General features: G+C 37.4%; 1 protein-coding gene across 5 annotated transcripts in view; it reads right to left on the reverse strand.

The window, feature by feature from the left end:
* ACSL4 (acyl-CoA synthetase long chain family member 4) overlaps positions 1 to 24,585 on the reverse strand; it is a 40,964-nt gene that overhangs the window by 12,236 nt on the left and 4,143 nt on the right. Inside the window, exons 1-5 of one of the 5 annotated variants that reach the window (XM_062585120.1) lie at positions 24,121 to 24,163; positions 16,474 to 16,529; positions 5,205 to 5,251; positions 1,445 to 1,684; positions 926 to 1,103 (exon numbers count right to left, since the gene is read on the reverse strand). In XM_062585120.1, the coding sequence (XP_062441104.1) occupies positions 926 to 1,103; positions 1,445 to 1,672 (406 nt within the window). In that variant the 5' untranslated portion in view covers positions 1,673 to 1,684; positions 5,205 to 5,251; positions 16,474 to 16,529; positions 24,121 to 24,163. Of the gene's footprint in view, positions 1 to 925; positions 1,104 to 1,444; positions 1,971 to 5,204; positions 5,252 to 16,473; positions 16,530 to 24,120; positions 24,164 to 24,585 lie in introns of those variants that run through there. The other 4 variants (XM_062585121.1, XM_062585119.1, XM_062585118.1 and 1 more) reach the window with 4 other exon arrangements.

Raw genomic sequence — 24,585 nt, forward strand, 5'->3', positions numbered from 1 at the left:
AGCTACCCTTCTCATCGCAGTGCAATTGATGGGGGCAAGGCAGAGAATCAAACTAAGGTGTTAGACTGCTTTTCATGTTGCTAGATTATTTTTAACCCTGATCAGCTACAGCGATGGTGTAAATGCTCGCAGGCACTGAGAAGTTTGCCCTTTCCAGTCGTCTGTGTTGGAAGAAAATAGCTTCCTTTAGTATTGTACTGCTATCCCAACCTCTAACCTCCAAGTGAACATTAAAGGAAATTAACATTCCTGTGAAACTGGGAACATGTGGAAGGCCTAAAAGAGAGTAATGCGATATAGCTGATATTTTCTCCCCCTCAAAGTATGAAGATCAAGATCACCTCATCCTATTTCAATAGCAATGTTGGCTTTTATGTTATTGCCCTTCAGCAGCTCATCTGCATACTCTGAATTACCATCTCACACAGCCAGCTAGTACTAATACTGAAAGAAAAAGAAAGCCAGCCTATTGCAAACAATAATGTAAGAAGTCAACAAAAATAAACTACAGGCATAGTGTGTTGGACATGAAGATAGCATATGATTTTTGATTATTCTATCATTCTTCTCCTTTCCAAAAACTACTTCATGTTACAGACTTGTACATCATAATACAGACAGAAAATGGTAACAACACATTGCACAGTTTGGGGGGGGGGGGAAATGCAACTATTGACATCTTCAAAGTGTTTTAATGACCACTGAACACTAATTTAATTTCCTGTCCATTTTAACATCTAAAATACTATATTAAAAAAAAAAAAAACCCTTCCCCTACCCTCCTCGTCAGACTACCTGCAGAGTAAATTTGTTAAATTCTTATACTGATAATGACAAGATTGGCACATTCAAAACACTTAATAGCTAAGCTAGTGTTGAGAAATGCTTCTAGAATATATTAATTGTAAACAAGTTCATCACTCACGAGGAAAGTTGTACTTGAAGCAGGCTAGTGCTGCAATCATCCATTCTGCTCGAGTCTCACAGAATATAGCAACAGTATTCTTCGGGGTTAGTCCCAGGGCAGCCAGTCCACTCCCCAAGTGATTCACTTTCTGATTTACTTCTTCATAGGATAACCATTTGTAAGTTCCTAAGATTAACTGGTGGAAAAAAAAAAAAAAAAAAAAAAGTGATGATGGGAAGCTGCTGGTAATGTAAGCTGGTGCAAAATACCACAAGCTCACACATTGCAATTAATTTGAAAAAAAACAAAACAAAAAAAAACTAGTTTTCATTTTTCTTTAAGTAACTAACTAGCACACACTGTAGTGTGTTACTGAAGTATTATAAAATGGATTTTATTGATATCATAAAATGAAGAAAAGATTAAGGAACTCCCTCCCCCCCCCCCCCCCAAACTAGTGCACCACTGACTACCGTTGAGGTAAGATACAAAGCAACCCAAAAGCAAATCAGAATTAAGTAGAAACATAAATTTTACCTTTTTAAACACTTTTCCATTTGGTTGCATTTCATTTTCTTCACTCAGTAGTTCTCTGGTCCCAAGACAATCCTTTCTCCCAAACTTTGCTAAAGCATGATCAAACAGCTTGTCCAAAGTGTCTGCTCCAGGAATATTTATGTTTGCTAATGACTCGAGATGAGCAACAGAACGGTAGGGACTTCCAGGTTTGTCCGAGATGGGTTTAGCTTTTAAACGTCTTGCCATAGCCTTTTTCTTCTTAGCGTTGGTAAGAAAATACCACGGAATAAATACAAGCATACTGTACACAGATATTATCAAGTACACAGGCAGCAAGAGAATGGCACATATTTCCAGCCTAAGTTTCATTGCGGATATATATGTATGTGTCTATATATGTGTGTGTGTGTGCGTGTGTGCGTGTGTGTGTGTGTGTGCGTGTGTGTATATATATATATGTAATTTATAAAAAAGTCTCTTATTGTGTTCTGGGGGCCTGAGCTCTGAAGAAGGCAAGAGAGAAGCAGCAGTGCAGTATGGTGTGGGAAAGAGCAACAGTAAGGGAAGCTTAGGCAGCTTTGTTTCAAAGCAGCAGCTAAAATTTTAGTAACCTTTGAGAGTCGACAGTGGACACCTGTGGGTGAAGACCAGAGCCAAGCAGAAAGCAGAAAAAAAGAAAAAGAAAAGAATTAAATTAGTTGTATTATAATCAGTCCATTAGTTTCAGTCCTTTAAGATTTCACCTCAAATGCATCAAGACAAAGGAGACTGAAGTAACTGGTTTGAGAGGCTGCATGATATAGCAGCGTACTGTTCTGAAGATTAAAGAATCTTTTCCATACTTGTTTGTTGCATCCACAAATATTTACTTTTCAGAGCCTTTTCCACATTATCTCTGTTTGAATAGTTCAGGGCTGTTGAGGTGAAGTCTGTCCTTCACATCATAATATTGTGTTTAAGCTACTTGAGTAATGCTACAATTGCATAATTATGGGTAAAGGTCAGCTGGTTTTTTTTCCAACCTAAATACTTTTATTACAGTGGAAGGATACACTAGGTTTCTTTACTGTCTTTCAGAATGCCATATTAACTTTATTCAGATTGAATTGTGTCTTGATACAGACCCCTCAAAAAACTTACATGTTACAATCTTAAAAACTATATAGTATTCCAAAATGCTTTTATTAACTTCACCCCAGCAACTGAGTTTTTAATCTATAATTACTCTTTTCTACTATGAATATCAGACTTTTAGAAAGGTATTGTAAAGGTTTCCCTCCATCCTTCCCCCAAAAGCTACTCCTATATATATGTATTTCAGGACTCCAGATATGGAAAAAACGGAATCCAATTTAACCAATTTAATCCAATTTAAAGTAAAACCAAATTTGGCAAGATTTTGTCTGCATGTCAGAAATCATTCCTCATTAAGAACAACTGGCCTGAACAAAGACTGAAGGCAGGTGGAGAAAACCCAAACTCTTCATACCAAACCACGGCTGTGGGTAGCCCACTGGTCTAGAACTAGTCTGCACTGGCACGCGCAAGCCATAGGTTCTTATCGTCATCAGCGCAGCATGCAGACACATCTCAAACAGGGCATGCAACAGGAAAAACAAAAGGCTATGGTGCATTAGCAAAAGACCAGTACCTCAAACACACAGGAGAATAACGTTGACTAGTTTGTAGCAAAGCCCAATTTTTCACGGACAGAATCTGATAAACAGAATGGATGAAAATGGGAGGATTTTCAGGGCCACATCAAAAATTAAAAGAATGTGGGCACACCTCAAAATGTACCTTTATTAACATATTTGCCACCCCAGGTGAGGGAAGTTACAATTAATATTTCAGGTTAAACAAGACAGCTGCTGCTAACTCACTACAAGAAATCTATTAATAAAGTGTTTGCTTTTTTAATAAAAATTCCAACATCTGCAGTCATTTGCAGCCAATATCAACACAATTTAGGGTAATGTAAGTGAGAGATTTGCAGATACTTAAGATAACACGATGAACATGCTATATTTTTAATTAAATCTCTGGAATAAAATTAACTACATATTGGTAGTGTCGTGTATTAAACTAAGCTCAGACTTGTTCAGAAAAAAAGATATTCTGTGCATTTCCTCTTTATAAGACGTGAATTCTGCATTCTTTTCAAAATTGATATGCTTATTCTGCTTTAGTTAACTTCTTCGTTGTCAGAGTACTGCTCAACAGTTAAACCTCTCATAATAGATGATATAATTTTATTTTCCCAAGCTGTTTTTTTAAATGAAAGTCACTGATTTATATTACCAATCTTATATGATAGTTTCATTCCAGTTATTTCAGTGCTCCAAAAGAAGCAGTTGAGCTCATATGTAAAACAAAAGCCAGCAGTAGTGCTAAGACTAGTTAAAAACTACAGTGCATATCGACAGTTAGACATGATGTGTGTTAAAATAAACACCAAAGAGAGAATGCTCACTGCTCCTCACTTTCCAACAAAAAGCATGCTATAAAACACAACGGCTTGGATAAAAAGCAGACCTGTTGGATTATGCAAACAATTTAATAATGAGACAGTACTATGTCTTTTATTTTGGCTGAGTAGTAGTTTTTCACAAGTAGCCCTAGCTACTTGCTAAGAGACCAGAACTGACTAATTCTGAAAGGGAGGAGAAGCTAATAACAAAGCTAATAACAAAGCTAATATTTACTGAGATACAAAAAGCTGGAACAGTCATGCTTTCACACTTCGATTTGCTTTACTGATTTCTAATAGTGTCTCCTAATATACATCAGTTGCCATTGTTTCATCTTTCCACTGTTTATTAAACTACCACTACATCTGGGCAATAGGGAATCAAACTGAAGCCTTTGGGTCAAGGACTCCCCCCTGTTTTTCCACCATATCTACAGTGAGTGGGACCTGCTTGTGTTCCCATCTAAGAACAGGTACAATGCAACAACATAACAATGAACTATATCAGTACTGCCATGATTTGTACAGTATTTCACAATATTCAATTCATATTTTACTACTAATTGTCAATACTGAGTCTTTAAAATTGACTAGCCTGCAGGATGGATTGTGAGACTGCATGTGAGGAGGACTGTATTCAGAAAAATCGCACTCTATTGATTTTAACAACCTTTTCTGCATGTGTCAAATGCCCAAGTTTAAATAATGAGTCTTTGATCTGACTTAACAACAAACCTTAACTCAGTGTTGAAAACTAACTTATGAACTCTTATGGTTTATTGGAACAATTTTCTAACATGCTAAGAAACATCTTGAGACTGTTCAATACAGTCTCAAGACTGCCTGAAATAATAAAATATTGATAAAAGTGTCTGAATGGGCAGGAGTATTGGTTTTGTTATTTTGCTTCTAAAATTACTGATCTCAGTCCTAAAACTGGCAACCTACTATTGAAATCACATTTAATGCTTGAAATAACTGCACATACAAACACATTTGGTACACATGCAGCCATTTATGTTAAAAGTTCATATAAGCAAAAGCTAAGGTTTGATTTCTTCCATTCTGAAGTTTCAAATTACTTAGAATACTTCAAAAAGTGTTTCTAAACAGATAACATACAGCTAATTTGTACACAGTTGTGGTACTTCAAAAGGCTTCTATTTTAACAGAAATTAGATGGAAAACTTAAATCAGCTGGAGAAACTTGATAGGTTAGAAACAAAAACACACACTTGAATTTTACCTTTGAACATTTTCATATAAGAACAGACAAACATATATACATACATACATATATATACTTACAAGATATCTGACAGTGATGACTGCGTTTTAGTCAGTCTCGATTAGATCTATATTAAAATACAGAAACAAATTATTAGAGATTTGCTTTTTTTTTTTTGCCCTGCAGAAAGGAAGTTATGCAGGAAAGCATTACTTCCAATAGTTTTTGAAATTCTAGCATGATGCTCCTGAAGAATAGCCTGTCGATTTCGACAGCGGTGGCATACACTAGCCATACAGGAGGAGAGTAATGATATTATTCAAGAAGACTAAGCGTGCAAACTACACTGTACAAATAAAGATGAAGCTACACAAAAGGAGTTTAATTTTAATGGGAAAATTGTGTAACGTTCACTTACACTTAAACGTGTTCTGAATACAGCTATGCACAAAAGCTTATTTTAAAAACATTAAAAAAAAGGGAAAAAAGGAAGCAAGAAAGGGACCTTGAAAATGCTTGTAATTCATTCTTCTGCCCCATGGCAGGAAAAACAAGATCTGTATCATTTGTGACAGATGATTATCAGTAGGAACATTAACTCAGGATTATCCACAGCAAGCTCTGTCCGGAAGAGCAGTCACAATGACCACAAAGCAGAGTTTGGATATTGAAGTAAAAGAGAATTTTCAAAATGAAAACAAGGATATGTAGCCAGCCAAGCTTCACTGGTTCCAAGAGTAAAAAACAGATTCCTACAGGTATATGTAGGGATATGTCTTTAGGAAGTCTGCTGCATAATTCAGACTACATGGTTTAACATACAAAAGGCTTTTAACAGACATTTACACTAGCTATATTTTATTATCCTTTCTCCCACATGAGTTTAAGTTGCCAGTTAAGGTGCCACTTTTTACAGGCAGAAACCCTGACATACATCCCTTAAGAAATATTCTTATAACAGTTTTCACTTAAAATATTAAACAAATAAGAAGCATAATAATGTTTTAGCGGCACTTGCATGTGACTATATAAGACTGATATTCATCAGTAATAGGACCATCCCAAATGCATGCCAAGTAAAATATTTACTGCATTTTTAAATATAATGCACAGCTGACTGATATACTGAATTTGCAAAAATACCTAGATACCAAGATACCAATTCCATTTGGTTATGAGCCAAACTTAGCTATTCAAATTACGTCTCATGCCTTCAATGTCTTTTTCAAGTTTAATTAGTCTTTGAGAGAAAGAGAGTGACAGAGGTAACATTCATATTGAGGCACCATCAAGGGTATCTTCAAGGCAAGCCAAATATATATTACTGCTAAAGTACAACAGTTACGTTGTTAGTAAACTCCCTCTTTCCTCACAAATAAATGTAGCTTACATATTGAAAATATCACTATCAAAATAAAGCTATGTTCTAATACTAGAAAATTCAAAACCTTTCTTTTATATTGACATACAGAGTTTATCATTTGTCTTAATTGTGCAATGTAACTAAAATATTTGGAAGCTTATCTATCCATTTTGGAAAAAACAGAGCTTCCAGTTCTTGATTAGGAAATGAATGTTCCCAGCAACAGCAATCAATGTGCGTCAGGCATGACTACAGTCTTAAAAAAGTAACCAATGCAGTTTCTTAGGTAGCTGTGTTTTCAGTATTTCCAAAGGATTTTCCCCAAGTGAGTAAGGTTTTCTCATCAATTTTGAAATGGTAACTCAATGGTAACTTGCAAGGATGTGTTACAGCGTACACATCAAAGACCTCACACATGAGGTGGCAATATTTTCCTTATTACTGGTACATGCTAGTTGTTTACAGAAATGTTACAGGACAAGGTTGCTGTAGAAAACAAGTAACTGAGATGAATGCTCATACGAGCACCGACATTGTATTTTATGCCACAGATAAAAAAAATGTTCTTTCAGCGTAATCTGACTTTCACAGGCTCAACTGAAAGCTTCAGAGGTGGACTATAAAATACAACCCTTCCTGCTTGTCCAGCAGCCAGGGCCACCGAGCAAAGTTCGAAATCAGAGCACAAGTTTTGGAACACAAGAGACAGCCCTATTTTCATAATTTTTCACAAATTTAAGAAAACAGGGAACAAGAGGCAGATATTCAAATTTATTTTACAAAAATAGCTTTTAAATAAGCATAAGCTTTTGTGATTACATTAAGAGCAATCGTTGCGAGCGGGAGAGGTTCATATGTCTGGAAGTGACTATTCACAGAGAAGGAAATGCCTTTATCTTCTCTGCATTTAAATTTTTGGCATACAGAATCAACTGATCCAGTATTTGAAAACACAACTAGCATTTTTAAGTGTAACTTAAAATCTAAAGAAATAGGAGTCAAAATTATTATCTTTACTAGCAAAGGCTTTAATAGCACAAAGCTCAAAACACTATAAAGATTTAATACCAAAGTATCCAAAGTATATGGTAACAGCCTTTATTGTTTTTTCCTCATTTATTGCACTTCCTCTTGTGTTACCAACCTTGCTAGTGATCCAGTTTACTATATAATAGCATAATTAGAAGAAAACATTTATTTACAAACTACTTCAAATGTTACTTGCAACTTTTTGAACATTGTTTCAGTATGTTAAAAAAGACTCCTAATAAAAGAGATGACACTAAGCAGAAAAGAGGTATTCTAGCTTGTGAAGAAAAATTAGAATCTGCAAAGTGAGAAGAAGTTCAGTTTAGACTAAACACCACTGGAGGAAATCCTGGTTCCCCTGCAACTGAACTCTTATGAACTTCAAATGGAGCCACAATTCTGCCGTTGGCATAAATAGTCAAGGCTGACTCCTTTCAGGAAGTACTGAAGTCTTCCAAAACAGTCCAGTATGAATAAGCAACAACTATTTCTCAAATTTCTGTAGATTTCAGACGTACCTAAACATTTTGGAAACCACAGTAAGCATTTTACAAATTATAAGTGAAAAGGTAGTTCTATAAATTAAGTAAGTAACTAGACCTGAATAAATACATTGGTTATTAATTATGGTTAATTTTTGGATGGAATTTAATCAATATCTATTAGCCCTGAATTTGTTCCAGGAAGAACTGAAGGAACTTAGTATTTCAAAATGAAATTACTGAAAAGATGGAGAAACATCGAAATTGCCAGAAAACAGCAGCAAGTTTAGACAGCAGAGAGACAAATGCATACTACATGGTTGTCTACAAATTTTTATTATTCCAATGCAATGGATCTTGTCCCATACAAGAATGAAAGAACATTTCTACAGATCAGAAGCCTGCGATTAAATAATAAGACAAGTTAAAAGAATCCTGTGGCTAATTACATCTCTTGGGGTTGGAAGGTTGAATGAAAAAAAAAAAACACCCAACAAACAAAAACCTAAGGGAATTTTTCAGTGTTTAAGTCACATCAGTGTTTTTATAAAAACAAACTCCACCAATTTTAATGCAACTTAATCACAGCAGAAAAAGTAGTACACGGAGTCCCATTTTTTGTGCCTTTCTCACAGACAGATTTCTACATATTTTCCTCTTACACAATTTTATACATCAAAGGGAAATGAAAAGCTCCAAGGTAATTTGGTCAAGCACTGGCAGGTTTCAGAAGTATTTCTGTGCTCTACTAGTGGCTCAAAAGTGTAGGAGTTTTCAAGAGCTCTTATTATATCTATACAGTTTAAGTACTAGTACCTATGTCCCAAAAAACAGGAGGAGGGAAAGTCGCCAGTGGAGAGAGTTCCCTTCTTAACTATCAACATTCTAACCGAAATAGAAAAATTTCCTAATTCTACTTGTGTTTTTGCTTCTTTTACTGCTACTTAAAAAAAAGGAGTAGTTAATACAATGTTTTACTTGGCTTATAACAAAGATCACATTTATTTTTGATTTCAAGAAAAATATTATTATTGTCTCTTACAATGAATACTTCTGTTTTACTGCCTTAGTATACTTAACGTCAGTCAAAAAAAATCAGTTTGTAAGTGTCAGGCATCATACATTTATTGCTGCAGCTTCCAGCATTATTGTAATGGAAACCAGAGCAGCTACTCTTACTCTGTATTTTCCCATTATCTAACAGACTGGTGTGAAACTCTCTCCTTATCTTAACATAAGGGCAAGCAAATATTTGGTGAAAGGATAAGACCTGTTTGTGTGCCCTAAAGGCAAAAAACCATAATAGGCCAAGGCAAGATTTCACAACTGAAAAGTGCCACTGAGTATACACTGAACAGGGAAAGTATTTCCTCTAGACAGGGCTCTGTCGCCTTCGCCTCATTAAATTCTACCCAAACTCTGAGCTGTAAATACCTTGGGCTCATTCACTCTAATGCTTCCTCTCTTACAAGCCTCCACTCAGTCTGTTCTGGTCATGCTGTAATCTCACAAAGACACTAGGACAAGGTTTTAAGTCAATTCAAAATACACTGTAGTATTGTGAATACTAGCATTCACAATAACTAGTAACAAATTCAACACCTGTTTAAACATGTATTTGTGGTAAAGGAAGGAAGGAAGAAGCATCCTTTTGTAAGGAAGAGGCATCCTTTTCTCTCACTGGCTATTTTGTTAGAAGAAATGAATGTGGTGAGGATCAGTGGTTTAAACAGGAGTATTTCAGAAAAGGACAGAAATGAAGAAAACACTCAGCTGAAAAATACCTCGGCTGATATTACTTAAAAACTCCTACATCATCTACAAAATACACTCTGACTGAAGGCTACAAAAATTAAACACAGAAAGGAAAAGCATATACCCTGTACTAATAGGGTATTTCAGCCCAATTTAATCACTCCCCAACATACATCCCAATCAGATCAGATGTTACAACAAATGCTACTCTTACTCCAGTATTTTAAACAGCAAAGACATGGAATTGTACTGTTTTATACAACTTAAAAGTGAAAAGGCACATGAAAAAGCAAGCAGTATGATCAAGAAGAAATTTTAGAGCCTGTTATAGCCATGAAAGTTCTCCTGCAAAAGCTGTGTAAATGTCAGTTAAGAACTGACGATCCCCTTCTTCCCTTACGTTATACAGAATGGGTAGACTGGCTAGTTCCGAGCCTGTGCTTTGCTTTGCAGTCATTTTGCAATGGGAAAGCTGTGACTTATATGGCTCTGAAGATCCAAGTAGAGAGATTTAAATTGTCCTCATCTTTTGATTTTCTGCTGTTTTCTCAGCAGTAACTGCCTTCCAAAAATTAAAAAAACGATAAGAGGTCAGCAGACTTACATAACATTGTTGAATGATACAGTTTGGAAGATCAAACAATTTGAGATCTACAAATATAGCCCTGATGACTATTTTCAATGTCTTCCACACACCTGTTGTTGCTTGAGACTTCAAGCCAAAACAAACAAACAAGAAACATTACACCTCTGTCCTAGAGCAATTCTATACCTCCAAGTCAAATAACCTCCTATCCAAAACAAACAAGCAAAAAATACAATACTATATGGGACAGAATGGGTAAATTTATACTTAAAGAGGCTTCATAGATTAAAAAAAAAAAAAAAAAAAGTTGGTCATTTGTTTTCCCAAAATGAAAATCATGCCTTGGAGTACAGATATAACTTCAAACTTCTTGAAAACATCAGGTTTTTTTAGACAACTTCAGATAATTTCCAAAGCCCATCATTGCACCTATTGTTTTCAGAATATATTTTAACATAAGTTCTTTGCTTTCATCTATACTGTAGCAGTTTGACGGTACAGTTTGGAGATCAAATCCCCTCTGAAGCTTTGTTCTATCTTTAGGCACTAAAAATAAAGCAGGCAAGAAACAGAATACTAAATATCCATACTATTCCGTATAAGTATGCATCATGGATTGTTTGTGCAGTCTCTAGCACAATATGCAACTACAATGGAGCATTTAAACCTAACTTTTCAGCTCAGCATATGTTTAGAATTCCCATTTTTAAGGGTGATTCTTATTTGAAAACATGACTGAAAATACTGATTGCAACCAAACACAGACAGCTGGAAAAGTAAGAAGTAAAACTATACAAAAGCACAAGTGAGAGAATTCACTAAGCTTGTGGCATTCCCCAATTTTTCTGTATGGAATACGGGCATCTGATAGCTATTCTGCTATTTCCAGAATTTAGGACCATTGTACTAATAAGAAAGTATAATTCTTTTAGTCCTAGTAAAAATAAGAAAAAGGAGAACTGTGGTGTTTTAAGCCAAGCTGTTTTACTTTGCATTGAAAGGGACTAGGACTCTCACAGTTACCTCTTCCAGCTGTGCCACAAGTTCATTTCACTCAGTGATGAATGCGTGCACTCATGTTTAGGACAGTCTAGATTCCGCTCTGTCTCCTAGTTGAAACATTCCCGACAAACTGGGAATTTACTCATAGCTGGTTCTTCCTACAGGAAAGCTGAGAACTCAGTTTTGCAAAAGTTAGGAGAAAGCAAACAATGAGTCATTCTTTTTTCAAATAGCATTCAAATTATTTATTCATTTGACCAAAGCTTAGTAAGGTTAACACAGGAGACCCTGTCTTTAAAAGCCACTTCCTGTGTTTATAAATTTCTTGAAATTTATCAACCTTGTTCTAGAATAACCTTTACAAAAAGAAGGAGCAACTCAAACAGTAGGATGTTGAAGTGCATGGACATGAGCCCAGTTTGGCAGCCAAACAAGCAATGTAATGACAGATATCATCACAATCCTCTCTTAATGTTCTATTAAAACATTTCAGTATAATTAAATTGCATTCTATTGAAACCTATACACAATGATGCTCTTTTTCTTTTGCTGTAGTTATCCCGAGACAGATTACATACTTTTAACAAATATATACTTTTTACTTGCCAATTCAATGACTGCTGTGTAATTTAAGACAGGCTAACGTTCTACATAATGTTCTGTATTACTTCAGAAAATCAGACAGTCTATTCAGCATTCATTTTGACAATAAATGCTGTCATCAGTTTTATATTTACCTTTATTGCTTATCAAAGACTGCATTATCTTTCACCTGTGGAATTAGTTTGCTTTTTTTCCCCCCCTCAGACTCTGGTCATAGTTTAGGTAGTGAAACAAATCACATTAAAAAAAAAAAAATCAAGAAAACCACAGAAGTAAAATGTTCCTCATCATGTCCTGCATTAGCAGCCTCTTACCTACCAACAAGCCTATTGGGGCAATGGGGAGAGATTTTTCTGAAGTCCTGAAGTGCTCTTCAAAATTTTGTGGTGAGGGTCAACAAGAAGAGTACCAAAAATGGGAAAAATACCTTCCCCTTTTTCTTATAATTTACATTTGAATTGTAAGCTTATTTCCTTTGCTGTGAGTAAGCAAACATAGTGAAGCTTTTTTTATTTGAAAGTCTAAAAAAACTATCTCCTTCACAGGTGTACTGATGTACAGATGACTAGGTGTTCACTTAAAAGCTTAAGAAAAGTGTTCCCATCCATGGTCATTTGGGATGGAAGCCCCTGAGATTTCAAGCATGGGTCATCTTCCCCCCTCCCCCTCCATGTTCACTGTGCAAGTTGTAAGCTGCAGTGCAAAATGGCTTGAGAGTCACCAAAAGTTAGGAACATGGGGAGCAAGCATATGTTAATCTTTGTATAATCACAATGTTTTCCAGTAGAAAAGTGCTGGTGTTCTTTGTCCATCTAAGGAACTGAATTTTACTGTGGTCTTAATGCTAAATTTCAGCATAGTCTATTGTTTCATTCGTAGTGAATCTTATCACTTACTAGCCAAATATATCTACATTCATATCTAGATATCTATCATGTCCACATCCATACCTGGAATTCACAGATAAAGCTCTACGTAAGACAGGTCTTCTTACTGCAACGTTCACCCTGTGCTTTATGAATCACTAAGCTATCTTTAGGGTAACTTTCTTTTAACAACATTATGTGGCAACTGAAATATTAATTTTTATGAGGAAGACCTGGAGGTGTAGTCTGGGAACCCCAGAAGCTGGGGATTTTATCTACCATCGGCAAGGGAGATAACACTGGTGGCGGCATTTTCTATACACTAGGCAAGGCAATCTTACTGATTTACTGCACTGTAACAATTCTTCAAATTTATCTGCATCAAAGAGGAAATGAGATGACCAAGCAACTGTCAGCACATTTTCGCCTACAAGGGGGTTCTAGATTTAAGAGCTTTGAACACTGTTTTCATAGAATCAGTAAGTTTGGAAGGAGCCTCTGGAGATCATCTAGTCCAAGCCCCCTGCTCAGCAGGGTCACCTAGAGCATCTTAGACAGGGTTGCATCCAGGCGGGCCTTGAATATCTCCAGAGAAGGAGACTCCACAACCTCTCTAGGCAACCTGTGCCAGTGCTCTGTCACTCTCACCGTGAAGAAATTCCCCCTCACGTTCAGGTGGAACTTCCTGTGGTTCAACTTCTGCCCGTTGCCTCTTGTCCTGTCACATGGGACAACTGAGAAGAGTTTGTCTCCGTCCCCTTGACACCCTCCCTTCAGGTACTTATTGCCACTGATAAGATCCCCCCTCAGTCTTCTCTTCCCCAGGCTGAAGAGGCCCAGCTCTCGCAGCCCTTCCTCAGAGCGCAGATGCTCCAACCCTCTGATCATCCTCGTAGCCCTACGCTGGACTCTCTCCAGTACCTCCATGTCTGACTTGTCCTGGGGAGCCCAGAACTGGGCACAGTACTTGAGATGAGGCCTCCCCAGGGCTGAGTAGAGGGGCAGGATCACCTCCCTCGACCTGCTGGCAACACTCTTCCTAATGCACCCCAGGAGACCATTGGCTTTCTTGGCCACAAGGGCACATTGCTGGCTCCTGGTCAACTTGTCATCCACCAGCACTCCCAGGTCCTTCTCTGCAGAGCTGCTCTCCAGAAGGTCAGCCCCCAGCTTGTACTGGTGCCTGGGGTTATTTCTCCCTAGGTGCAGGACTCTCACTTGCCCTTGTTGAACCTCATGAGGTTCCTCTCTGCCCAGCTCTCCAGCCTGTCCAGGACTCTCTGAATGGCAGCACAGCCCTCAGGTGTGTCAGCCACTCCTCCCAGCTTGGTATCATCAGCAAACTTGCTGAGGAGGCACTCTGTCCCCTCATCCAGGTCACTGATGAAGAAGTTGAACAGGATGGGACCCAGTACTGAGCCCTGGGGGACACCACTAGCCACAGGCCTCCAACTAGACTCCACGCCACTGATGACGACCCTCGGAGCTCTGCCTTTCAGCCAGTTCTCAATCCACCTCACTGTTCATTCGTCTAACCCACACTTCCTGAGCTTATCTAGGAGGATGTTATGGGAGACAGTGTCAGAAGCCTTGCTGAAGCCAAGGTACACAACATCCACTGCTCTGCCCTCATCTACCCAGCCAGTCATTCCATCATAGAAGGCTATCAGGTTGGTCAAGCAGGATTTCCCCTTGGTGAATCCATGCTGGCTACTCCTAATAACCTTTTTTTCTTCCATATGTCTGGAGATGACATCCGGAATGAGCTGTTCCATCATCTTTGTAAGGATGGAGGTGAGGCTGACTGGCCTATAGTTGCCTGGGTCCTCCTTCTTGCCCTTTTGAAGACTGGAGTGACATGGGCTTTCTTCCAGTCCTCGGGCACCTCTCCAGTTCTCCATGACTTTTCAAAGATGGAGAGTGGCCTGGCAACAACATCCGCCAGCTCCCTCAGTACCCGTGAGTGCATCCCATCTGGGCCCATGGATTTGTGCATGTCTAGCCTGCCCAGAAGGTCTCTAATCCTATCCTCCTCACTAAAGGAAAGTCTTCCTTTCTCCAGACTTTCTCCCTCACGTCCAGGCTACAGGATTCCTGAGGGCTTCCCTTAGCAGTGAAGACTGAAGCAAAGGCAGCATTCAGTAATTCTGCCTTCTCTGTATCCCTTGTCACCAGGGCCCCCACCCCATTCAGTAGCAGGCCCACATTTTCCCCAGTCCTCCTCCTGCTGCTGATGTATTTGAAGAAGCCCTTCCTGTTGTCCTTGACATCCCTTGCCAGACTCAATTCCAGCTGGGCCTTAGCCTTCCTCACAGCATCTCTACGTACTCTGACTGCATTCCTATAATTCTCCCAAGTAACCTGTCCCCTCTTCCACATTCTGTGTACTTTCTTCTTCTGTCTGAATTTGGCCAAGAGCTCCTTGCTCACACATGCAGGTCTCCTACCCCTTTTGCTGCACTTCTTACTCATAGGGATGCACCGCTCTTGAGCTTGGGAGGATTTTGTTCAACTTCTGAACAGCATAACGTCCCCAAACAAGAAAGCAATGCAAAACACAAGCATCTGACTGCTTGAACACATGTTGACACCAAGACAGGGTATTAAGTTAGAAAACACTACAATTCGCAAAGAAAATAACTTAAAAAAAAAAAAAAAAAAGGAGAAAAAAAGACCTCCAAGACAGTTTTAAAGAGTAAAATTTTGAACTTCAGCATTCCCCTGAGTCTCATTTATCACACTTTATATATACAGACATCAAAATGCTTGTTTAACATGTGTATGTCAGAGACAGGCAATTTTTGGGGATGTCCAATATATCCAAGTAGCTTTTGCAAAACAGCAGAGGACATATTTACAGGATTGGGTCACAATATCCCATGTGCTATGTGCTAGCTCAAACCTCAGCCAGCACAGAGTTAGTCAGCTCTGGCTGGAGAGGCATGTAACCATATTATCATGTGACTGAGCCTGTGCTAATATGTCCTGTCCCTCAGCAAAATTTCTTAGCACAGGACAGCTGTGTGCTAACACAGCTACAGAGCTTCTTGAAAGGGATTTGCTCAAGACCTGCCAGTTCATAATACATTACAGAAGTATGTGTGACTATTCCCAACAGATCACATAGCTAAAACTCAAGTAGCTTGATGACATGACTTGATCACTTTAAACGTGAATAAAAGTAGGAGTCAAAGTAGCAACTGTATAATAAGGATCTATTTGTACAGCACTGAGCTAAACAATAAAGCAGTCAGATGCAAGAATTTTTGAAGGAAGCAAGAGGAAGAAACTGACACTACTGAACACTTCTGTTTGTTTTCAGGAATACTTTCACTCTGAAAAAGGGATAGAAACATCCTTAACATTACAAAGTGCTTCACAACAGCATGCTATGGTTTGTAACAAAAACACAGCATTTTGTTTGCTGACAAATACAGCGGTACTTAGAAAAGGCTAACATTGTTATAAAATGTTTCTATCAGCTTAAAAAGAGTCCCTACTATAAATCTATCAATATTCGGACTGATCATAATAATAGCAGGAATTCACTGTTCACAAAGTTCAGTTCCTGGATTTTAGAAAGGATTTAAGTAAGAATGACCATTCCCTAATAATTGACAGTCTGATTACTCACTAGCACACAAAACACAAGTCAATCTTTACCTTGAATGCAACCACAATTCAAATGTTTCTAGGTGCACAGGTTGATTCAGGAGAATCTAAAAAAAAATAATAATAATAATTATGAAAATTCTAGCCATTTCTTAGGTTACAAACATATCTAAAGAAACCACTCAACTCAACTTTTTCTGAATTGGTATTGCAAGCTATGTCAGTTGTTTGTTGCTGACAATCATTTGTACAATTGCAAAATATTACCTGATATTCCAAAATAAGAAACAATGATCTTGCACTCTAGGTGAGGTGATACCACTAGAAACTCACAACATTATCATTCTCAGGTGCTATATTTTTACTTAAGTTTTATGTTCTGCATACCTTGAGATGTTCGAATCATGTAATGTGCTGCCAAACATTATGTCTGATTTAAAATGTACTTTTGGTTCAGTCAGCATTATGATGTTATACTCTTTTTAAATAGCCTCAACTGTAAAGCTTTGGCAGCCCAGAATTCAAAGTTTATCTTTTGTAAAATTACATAAGATAAATCTATATATTGCTCTCCAAGTTACACAAACAGTTTTCATTTACAGTTTTTTAAAGAAAGGTAAATTTATAAACCAATAGGTATAGACTAATGACAAATATATTTTATATTGCTTGGTCTGCCTGAGCAAGCAAAAAAAAAAAAAAAAAAAAAAAAAAAAAAAAATCCATTAATCCATTACTGGCCTTTTCAGAGAACAAAATTTTAAACAACCCACGTAACATCAATGTCCAAGCACAAAGCAAGATTCAGAAAGGCAGAAAAGCAAGCATCAAAACAGTTGCTATGGTCATAAAATCTTATAGTTTAGGTATAGAGTAGTACTAGCACACATACAGGCTATGTAAGTACCATATATTCAAGCATATATTCCACAAACTGTAATTCAACAACAGTCAAAGCTACCCACACTTTCAAGTAACACTGAAAGTTTCCCCAGAGTGATGGCTACCACTGCTGTCACCTCCTTCCTTTCTCCCTGCTGCAGCTCAGACTGATTTGATGCAGAATAACTTAGAACTCATTTCCAAACATCAGTAATTTTTTAAGTGGGTGTGGGTTATAACTGAGTAAGTGCTGTATTTTTAACATTAGGGAGAAGAAAGTGTGTGAAACTGGTCACCATCTAATCTTTCTCGTTAGGTAATGTGATCTGAAAAGAGTCTTCTACTTGTTTCTGACCCTCTGCATATGTGATTTTCATTCATCAAACTATCTCCGAGTATTCAAGTAACTTGAACTATTATCAACTCATCACATTTACATCTTCAGTTGTGTAAGACTGGAATTCCCAGACTGTTCAGCATGCTCCGTTTTTCAGTCCAGTTTTATGAAACTGTAGGGTACACTGTAGAGACAATGTTATTTAAAAGCATGGAATAACAAAATATTCAGTGAAATACTGAAATACCTAAACAGCTTCTCTTATATGAACTTGAACAGTAAGGATAATGTGTAATCCATGAACAAATCAGATTGAGTCCTGACAATCCCAGAGTGTTAAAAAATAGATCGCATACGATAACCACAAGCATCCTGCTTCTTTCTCCAGCATAATCTTGCTAATGCCCTATTCCAACTCCCATTTTCTCAACCTGTCTTTTAATTAAGAAGAGAAAGCTTAGTTTCACCTTCCAGTTCCTCCTCTTCCCTGTGGAGATGGATTTAATAACAAAAGCACTTTTGGCCAAGTTGTTTTAACCAGCTGAACTCTTAAAAATGCAAAACTATTTGCATGCTTATGAAATAAACGGAGAACCATTTTCATAATGAAAATCAAGCACAAAAACTTCCAGTTAGCAAAAGTATGAAAACAAGGCTGTCTTAAATTCCATAATAAATTATACTGCATCAGTTGTATACTCAGCTGCCTTCATGGAAAGTGACGTGTAAAATGACAAAATCGGGGCCACTAGGAAAAGATGGGGAAAGTACTCCATCCTCATTTCCTACTTTTCCATCTGGTGCAAAAAGACCGCAGGTACTACCACCAGCATCTCTTACTACTTTTGCATTTTCCCCTTCTTTTGTTATATTATTTTACTGCTATTCCAAATTACCACTAGTTGCAGAAGCTTTATGGTCATAGTCCAAAGCTATGGAAAACAGTGTTTAAAACTGCACCTTACCTGTTTATCATTGTGATTCTTTTAGTATGTAGGCTTTCATTATGATAAAAAAAGTGTTCATATTTAGAACAGAAAAGAGATTAGAGGATTTTAAAACCATATATAATATCTAAAACAAAGAAAGTTTTAAGAGATACACTCTTAAAAGATAAATTACTTTATGGGATTGAAATAAATGTGACCTCAGTATAACGGAGACTCCAACAGAGAAGTGAAAACTGTGCAACAACCCTGCCAGTTCTCTATCACAGTCTTCAGGTGTAGATTCAAGGCAGCCAACTCAAGCCAAATCTGGACTGCTGCAATCCCACTCCGACTCTTCTCTTGGGCTGCAAATTTTGCAGCAAGTCAAATCAATCTCTTTTTACGCAATACTTCTAAGTCACATCAGTTATCTGAAGTAGTTCACATCAGCTGACATGAAATTACTTGTGCCTTTACATTGTAGCTCTGTAAGCACTTTAAACGAGCGTAACATGAAGCTGTTGTTGAAAGTAGCAGCCTTCCCCCATTTTCCGCTGCCATAATCTGCCCCCTGCCTTTTGCAAGGATCCAGAGGAAGTGCTGCCTGTGGCTTTTGTGGGCATAGAGCATTCATGGAAGTACAGTGTTAGAGGGGGGAAAAAAAAAACATTAGATGCTGTAGTTACCACCACCACAGTAACCAGCTTTATTAAAAGCAAAAAGATGCCCAAATACTGAAATGACACATTAAAATTTTATTAAGGATCTAATTTTATACAATCCAAAAGATTTTAGTATGCGTAATTTGTCATTTATTGGAGGTCATGAGTTAGTAATCATCCTAATCAAAAGTGATTGTCTGCTATGGGAAACAGACAGCACAGCAGCTGACTACCGAAATGAGAGTTTAAGATACGAAAGAAGTCCTTCATTCATAAATTTTTGGTGTTTGGCTCTGAACCAACATCCAGTGTGCACCGAAACACACAATTTCTAGCGCCTCTACTTACTTTACTAGCATATCTGACATAGTGATTTGCAATATCTCTAGTTTCCGGGATAAAATACTAGTTGAAAACAGCCTGCTGGATATTCTACTTGCCAATTACTTCAGGTAAACTTAAAGTAATAGGATATTTTTGAAAATTATCACCTGTATAGCTAACTGGAGAGGAGATGACTAAGTTCCTGATAGATTTAAATCCCTGGTGATGCTAAGCTTGGGCAATGTGAAATGTTTCAGTATCTTCTACTACTTGCATCAATTCACAGATTTTTCAGCAAGATATTTGTATCCTCTTATCAGCAGGTATCACAATAATATCTCCTTGCAATCTTACCACTAGTTTCACTGAACCCTACAAACTCAACAGTACATTGCTGAATGACTCTTTCCAAATTGAAATGAGTGCTGCCATCAATATGTATCTCCTGCAATAAATATGTATGGAACAGTGAATTACAACATTTTGCAAAGTTAGACCAAACAATCTTTACACTTGTGCAAGTATAGCCTAACTTGACAGATAGTGAATGTTATTCAAGTTCACGAGCGTGAGAAACTGACAGTGCACAGCATTAGTAGATGAATATTCCTTTTTTTGAAAGCCAGTATTTCTATAAACGCAACTTACTTTGCAGACTTTTTGGTTCAAGCTGTACAGATGGCCCCTAGTGGTGGTACAGAAATGCACACTATACGTTTTAGAAAACAGTAACCTATCTAAAGCATCAAATCAGACTCATAGCCAGATAAGCAATCACTACAGAAATACAAAAAGACGTGATCTTCATTTGGGGAGATAATTCTTTCTTTAGCAAATACTGTCTCATATTAAGCTTGCTATTACCTCCAGATAGGCTGGAGGTAGAATGAGAAACACAGCTGCACAGTCTTCCAAAGCACAGTGCACCTGTGGCTTTAAAAGACCAGTAAGAATTAGGTTGACTTTAGTTTCAAGCTCATCGGTATGTGCTATTCTGAAGCAAGGAGCATAGCTTATACGCTGTAGCAAAGCAGTCAATATAAAAATTTCTGGTACAGGATTCAACAGTTGTGTTCACTTGATGCTGTGGTTACAGTCTTGACAACAGACATAAAAATCAACTGAAGAACAGCAGCCTCTCACCAGGGCCCACTTTAGGCTCTTAGGAGGAGCTGCCTGCAGTAAGTGTATGGCCAGTTCCTCTGGTCATATGGCTATCTACAGTCACGATGCCTTTGGGTTCCAAGGTAGGGAATTGGAAAGAAGTTGGTGAATAATTTCATGAAAACCTACAGAATATGTCAATATGTCACTGTTTATATCTGTAAAAATATTTGTGCCGCTGAGGGATAGTAGGAAAAATTTGCTTGCTCTAGTGAACTTTTAAAGAAAACTAAACACAGGTGTTAATTCTATTCCTCTGTGATACAGAACAAAGATTGTCTGACAGCCATGGGAGAAGTGCCTTGGGGTACACTTATGCTCCTCAGAAACCACTTATTTGTTTTTTTTTTTTTACAGCATCTACATTCTTTTCCAAGAGACTGGATTCGGAAATAGAAAAAAAAATATGCTTATAACAACCACAGACACTGAACAAAGAAATTCTCTTTGAGATATTACATATTTAAGATAATGCATTCAGTTCTTCTCTATGCTAATATTTTTGTACTGTCAAGAGGAGAATCTGTGCAAACAAGGTCCTTAAGAAGGCTGAAGGGCTAGTTACCAAGGAGGACAGTTACTCAATTACTTCATGGGCTGCTCTCCATTTCTGACAATGGAATTGAGTAGAAGCTATAAGGGATGTGACAATTATAAAAGTCTGAAAGGTCTCATGGGCAGAGATACAGCTATAAATATATCTGTTTGGGGATGGGAATACATATATTAAAAAACAAGCAGCAGCTGATTACATACATAAGCATTTGTTTCAGTTGTGCTGTTTAGGGGTAAAAAAGTTTCAACATGGAAACAAAATTTTTTTGCAGTGCTTAACTTCACAGAAGAGTCTTATTCGAAGAGTTAATGCAGGTTACTCATACTGGATCCAGAAGCCTGCAGCACAGCTCCAAACAGCAACCACACAAACGAGATTCACGTATTTTATTAGTCTGAATACCTTCAGCCTAACTGGAGATAGTGCTCTTTGCTCTCTTGTAGAGAGATCTAGTACCTTCTGAGGCTACGTAATTTCTGCGTAGAGATGACTATTCTCCAGTTTCTCCTGCAAGACTTAATCAGAAAAAAACCCTAACTCAGCCACCTGAATGGCTGCCTATGTGCCTGCAGCTTGTTGACTCTTTTGGTTAACGCAGAACTTCAGCTACGACCATGACTGCCAGATGAACATGTGTTGCCAGGGGCTCACAAAAGCGCCTCCTCTGACCTGTCCAGATGTTTGGTAAGGAAGTCTCCCTGACTGTGAACAGAAAGTTAAGCAAGTTTTCACAGTATGTTAAGGTTCATAATAAGGAGAGATTATCCATAAACATTTTACAAGAATTTAGAGGGAGTCCAGATTTCTTCAGAGTGATGCTCTTTGGAGACTGTTGGTATCAATTTGAAAGCAAGCCACCTTAGGTCACCTAGATAAATGTGACAAAATTTTGGGGGAGTGAGGTACATGATGTCCTGCTGAGGAAGAGTACATTTTCCCCTTCAACTGAGCAATATTTTTGCTGGCAATTATCTCGCTACTGTTTTGGTCCCACCAAGAGCAAAGCAAACTGAAGTGTAGCATCCAACAGTAGTTCTAGGAAACAGGCAGAGGACCACAAGCACAATCAAAACAAGACATTCACCATACTGGGGAACCTGCTTATCATCAGAATGATAGACACCTTTTAGAGAAAACATCTGCTAATATATCTTTCTTCTAGTGTCCACTGCTTCCAGGACATCAAAAGCCCTCCAACTTAGAAGTGAAAATCTTTGAGGTTTATGGAGGAGGGTTCAGCAAGAAAGCCTGAACTCAAGTTTCTCTTTTGTCTGCTCCTGTTCACGACCTTCTCAAAACAAGCCCAGTTAGAATCTGCATCTTAAGTGTCACCGGGGACACCACTAAGAGATTACTTGCTCCCCAAAATATTCTAATCCTTCAATCCAGCTGCATTCATTCAATTCCTGATAGCCCCAGCTGCAGCAGCCCAGAGATGTGAGGCTGCATGCTGGTCCACAACGGGCACTTCTCACAAAGAATCCAGTCTGGCACACATGGTGTGCTTGTGGACTACCAAAAAAAGAAAAAAAAAAAAAAAAAAAAAAAAAAAACAAAAACCAAAAAACACACCCTTCAGGTAAGAATCTTCGTAAAAAGGACTACTACTCAAATAACTTTCCTAAAGTTACACAGCAAGCACACAAACAAGCCACTTTAAAGACTAGGCATCTAACTGCAGTAACTATAGTTATTAACTGAATAATATTAACTGAATAATTCCATATACACAGGTAAACTTTAGTTAGTTGAGATGTGGTTAGGAATGCACATCTTGTATCTTAAAATGTTTTGAAAAGTGATTTAAAAACAAGCAATAGCCATTTTTTCATGTTACATGAATTTACTGCTAGAATACAAGTCACATTTTTTAAGGAAACGCTATTTAAATTTAAAAATGCTGCAAAGTTAGGTATATTTTAAAGCATCTAGCTAAGAGGACCAAGGATCAGAGTACACAGTAAAATATCATTTTCACTTAAAAAATGGGTTGTACAGAATCGTAATAAATGAATAAATAAATAACCCTAAACAGGTCTGCAGTACAAATCTAACAAGCAATTTTGCAAAGCAGAATCATTAGTTAGATGTTAAGAAAAAATTAACGTGTTGACCATGCTTATGCTAGAACAAAAACACAATGGAGTAAGCTAAATGTGTTATTAACAGATACTTTTAAGTAAATTGACCTGAATACAAGTCTTTCTGTCAGTCTCTTGGTATAATTCACTTGCAATCTTACTGCAAATGTTAAAGAGAACATCACTTCAGAGAACTTAAAGTATCAGTTTAAAAGTCTATTTAATTAGTACAAATTTTACAGTACACATATTGGAATGTAATGTGCTATTTTAAGCCTGTCCTTGTCATGTCAACTGGTTTCTAATTTAATAGGCTTTCAAGCATATCAAGATTTTTTTTTTAATTGGTGTATATATTTACATTCTTCTATTACATATTTATACCATAAAGCATTCCTGATCATTAGTGTATGGGAATAAAGGCATCTTCCTCACACACTAAGAAAAGCGGTTAACAAAAATCATTAGATGAGCTGCAGCATCATCACACATACAGGTATTCTGCTCTGTTTTTTGAAACTTAACAGCTGCTATTGAACAAAAAAAAAAAGAATTAATAACATGAATTAAAAAAAGAAATATAACTGCTCTTACAGAAAGACGCTCAACTGATGAGCAAGTGACATACTCTAGGGAATCAACAGTCATATCAATATACACTAAAGAAAATCCTGTTTCACTAGTTTTCTCCTAAGTGAAAATAGTGGTATTCAGGTACAACAGATTAAAGATTCCCAGATGTAAAGTGATCTACAGATCTCACCTTGAAGCTCAGTGATCTCCCAGCTGCACAATGCCCAAATATTTGGCACTAACTGTTCTACAAAAAACATGAAAATGTAAACACCTCAACACAGATATTTTCTCAATATATAGGATTCCTTAAAAAAATGTTATACTGAGGTAAAAAGTACTCCTTGATTTCAATGGCAAGTCAAAGTGCATAGCTCCATCTGAAGTAAAGAAAGAGGAAAACAATTCATCATGCCCTTCACATTACATAGCTGTAAATCCCCGAGCAAAGCAAATATAAAACATACCAACATTTTTATGCAATACCATTACTTCCACCCTCACATCTATCATAAGCAACTCACACACCCACAAAGTTTAAAAAGAATCCATTACACAAATCAACATTCTGGCTATCGGAAAATGTTTTCCCTAGTAACCCCTGGCCCAGTCACTTCTCCTTACTTTTGCTGTTCCTCTCTCTCCAAAGACTTCC

This window comes from Rhea pennata, chromosome 11 (genome assembly GCF_028389875.1).
Source record: "Rhea pennata isolate bPtePen1 chromosome 11, bPtePen1.pri, whole genome shotgun sequence".
Taxonomy (NCBI): domain Eukaryota; kingdom Metazoa; phylum Chordata; class Aves; order Rheiformes; family Rheidae; genus Rhea; species Rhea pennata.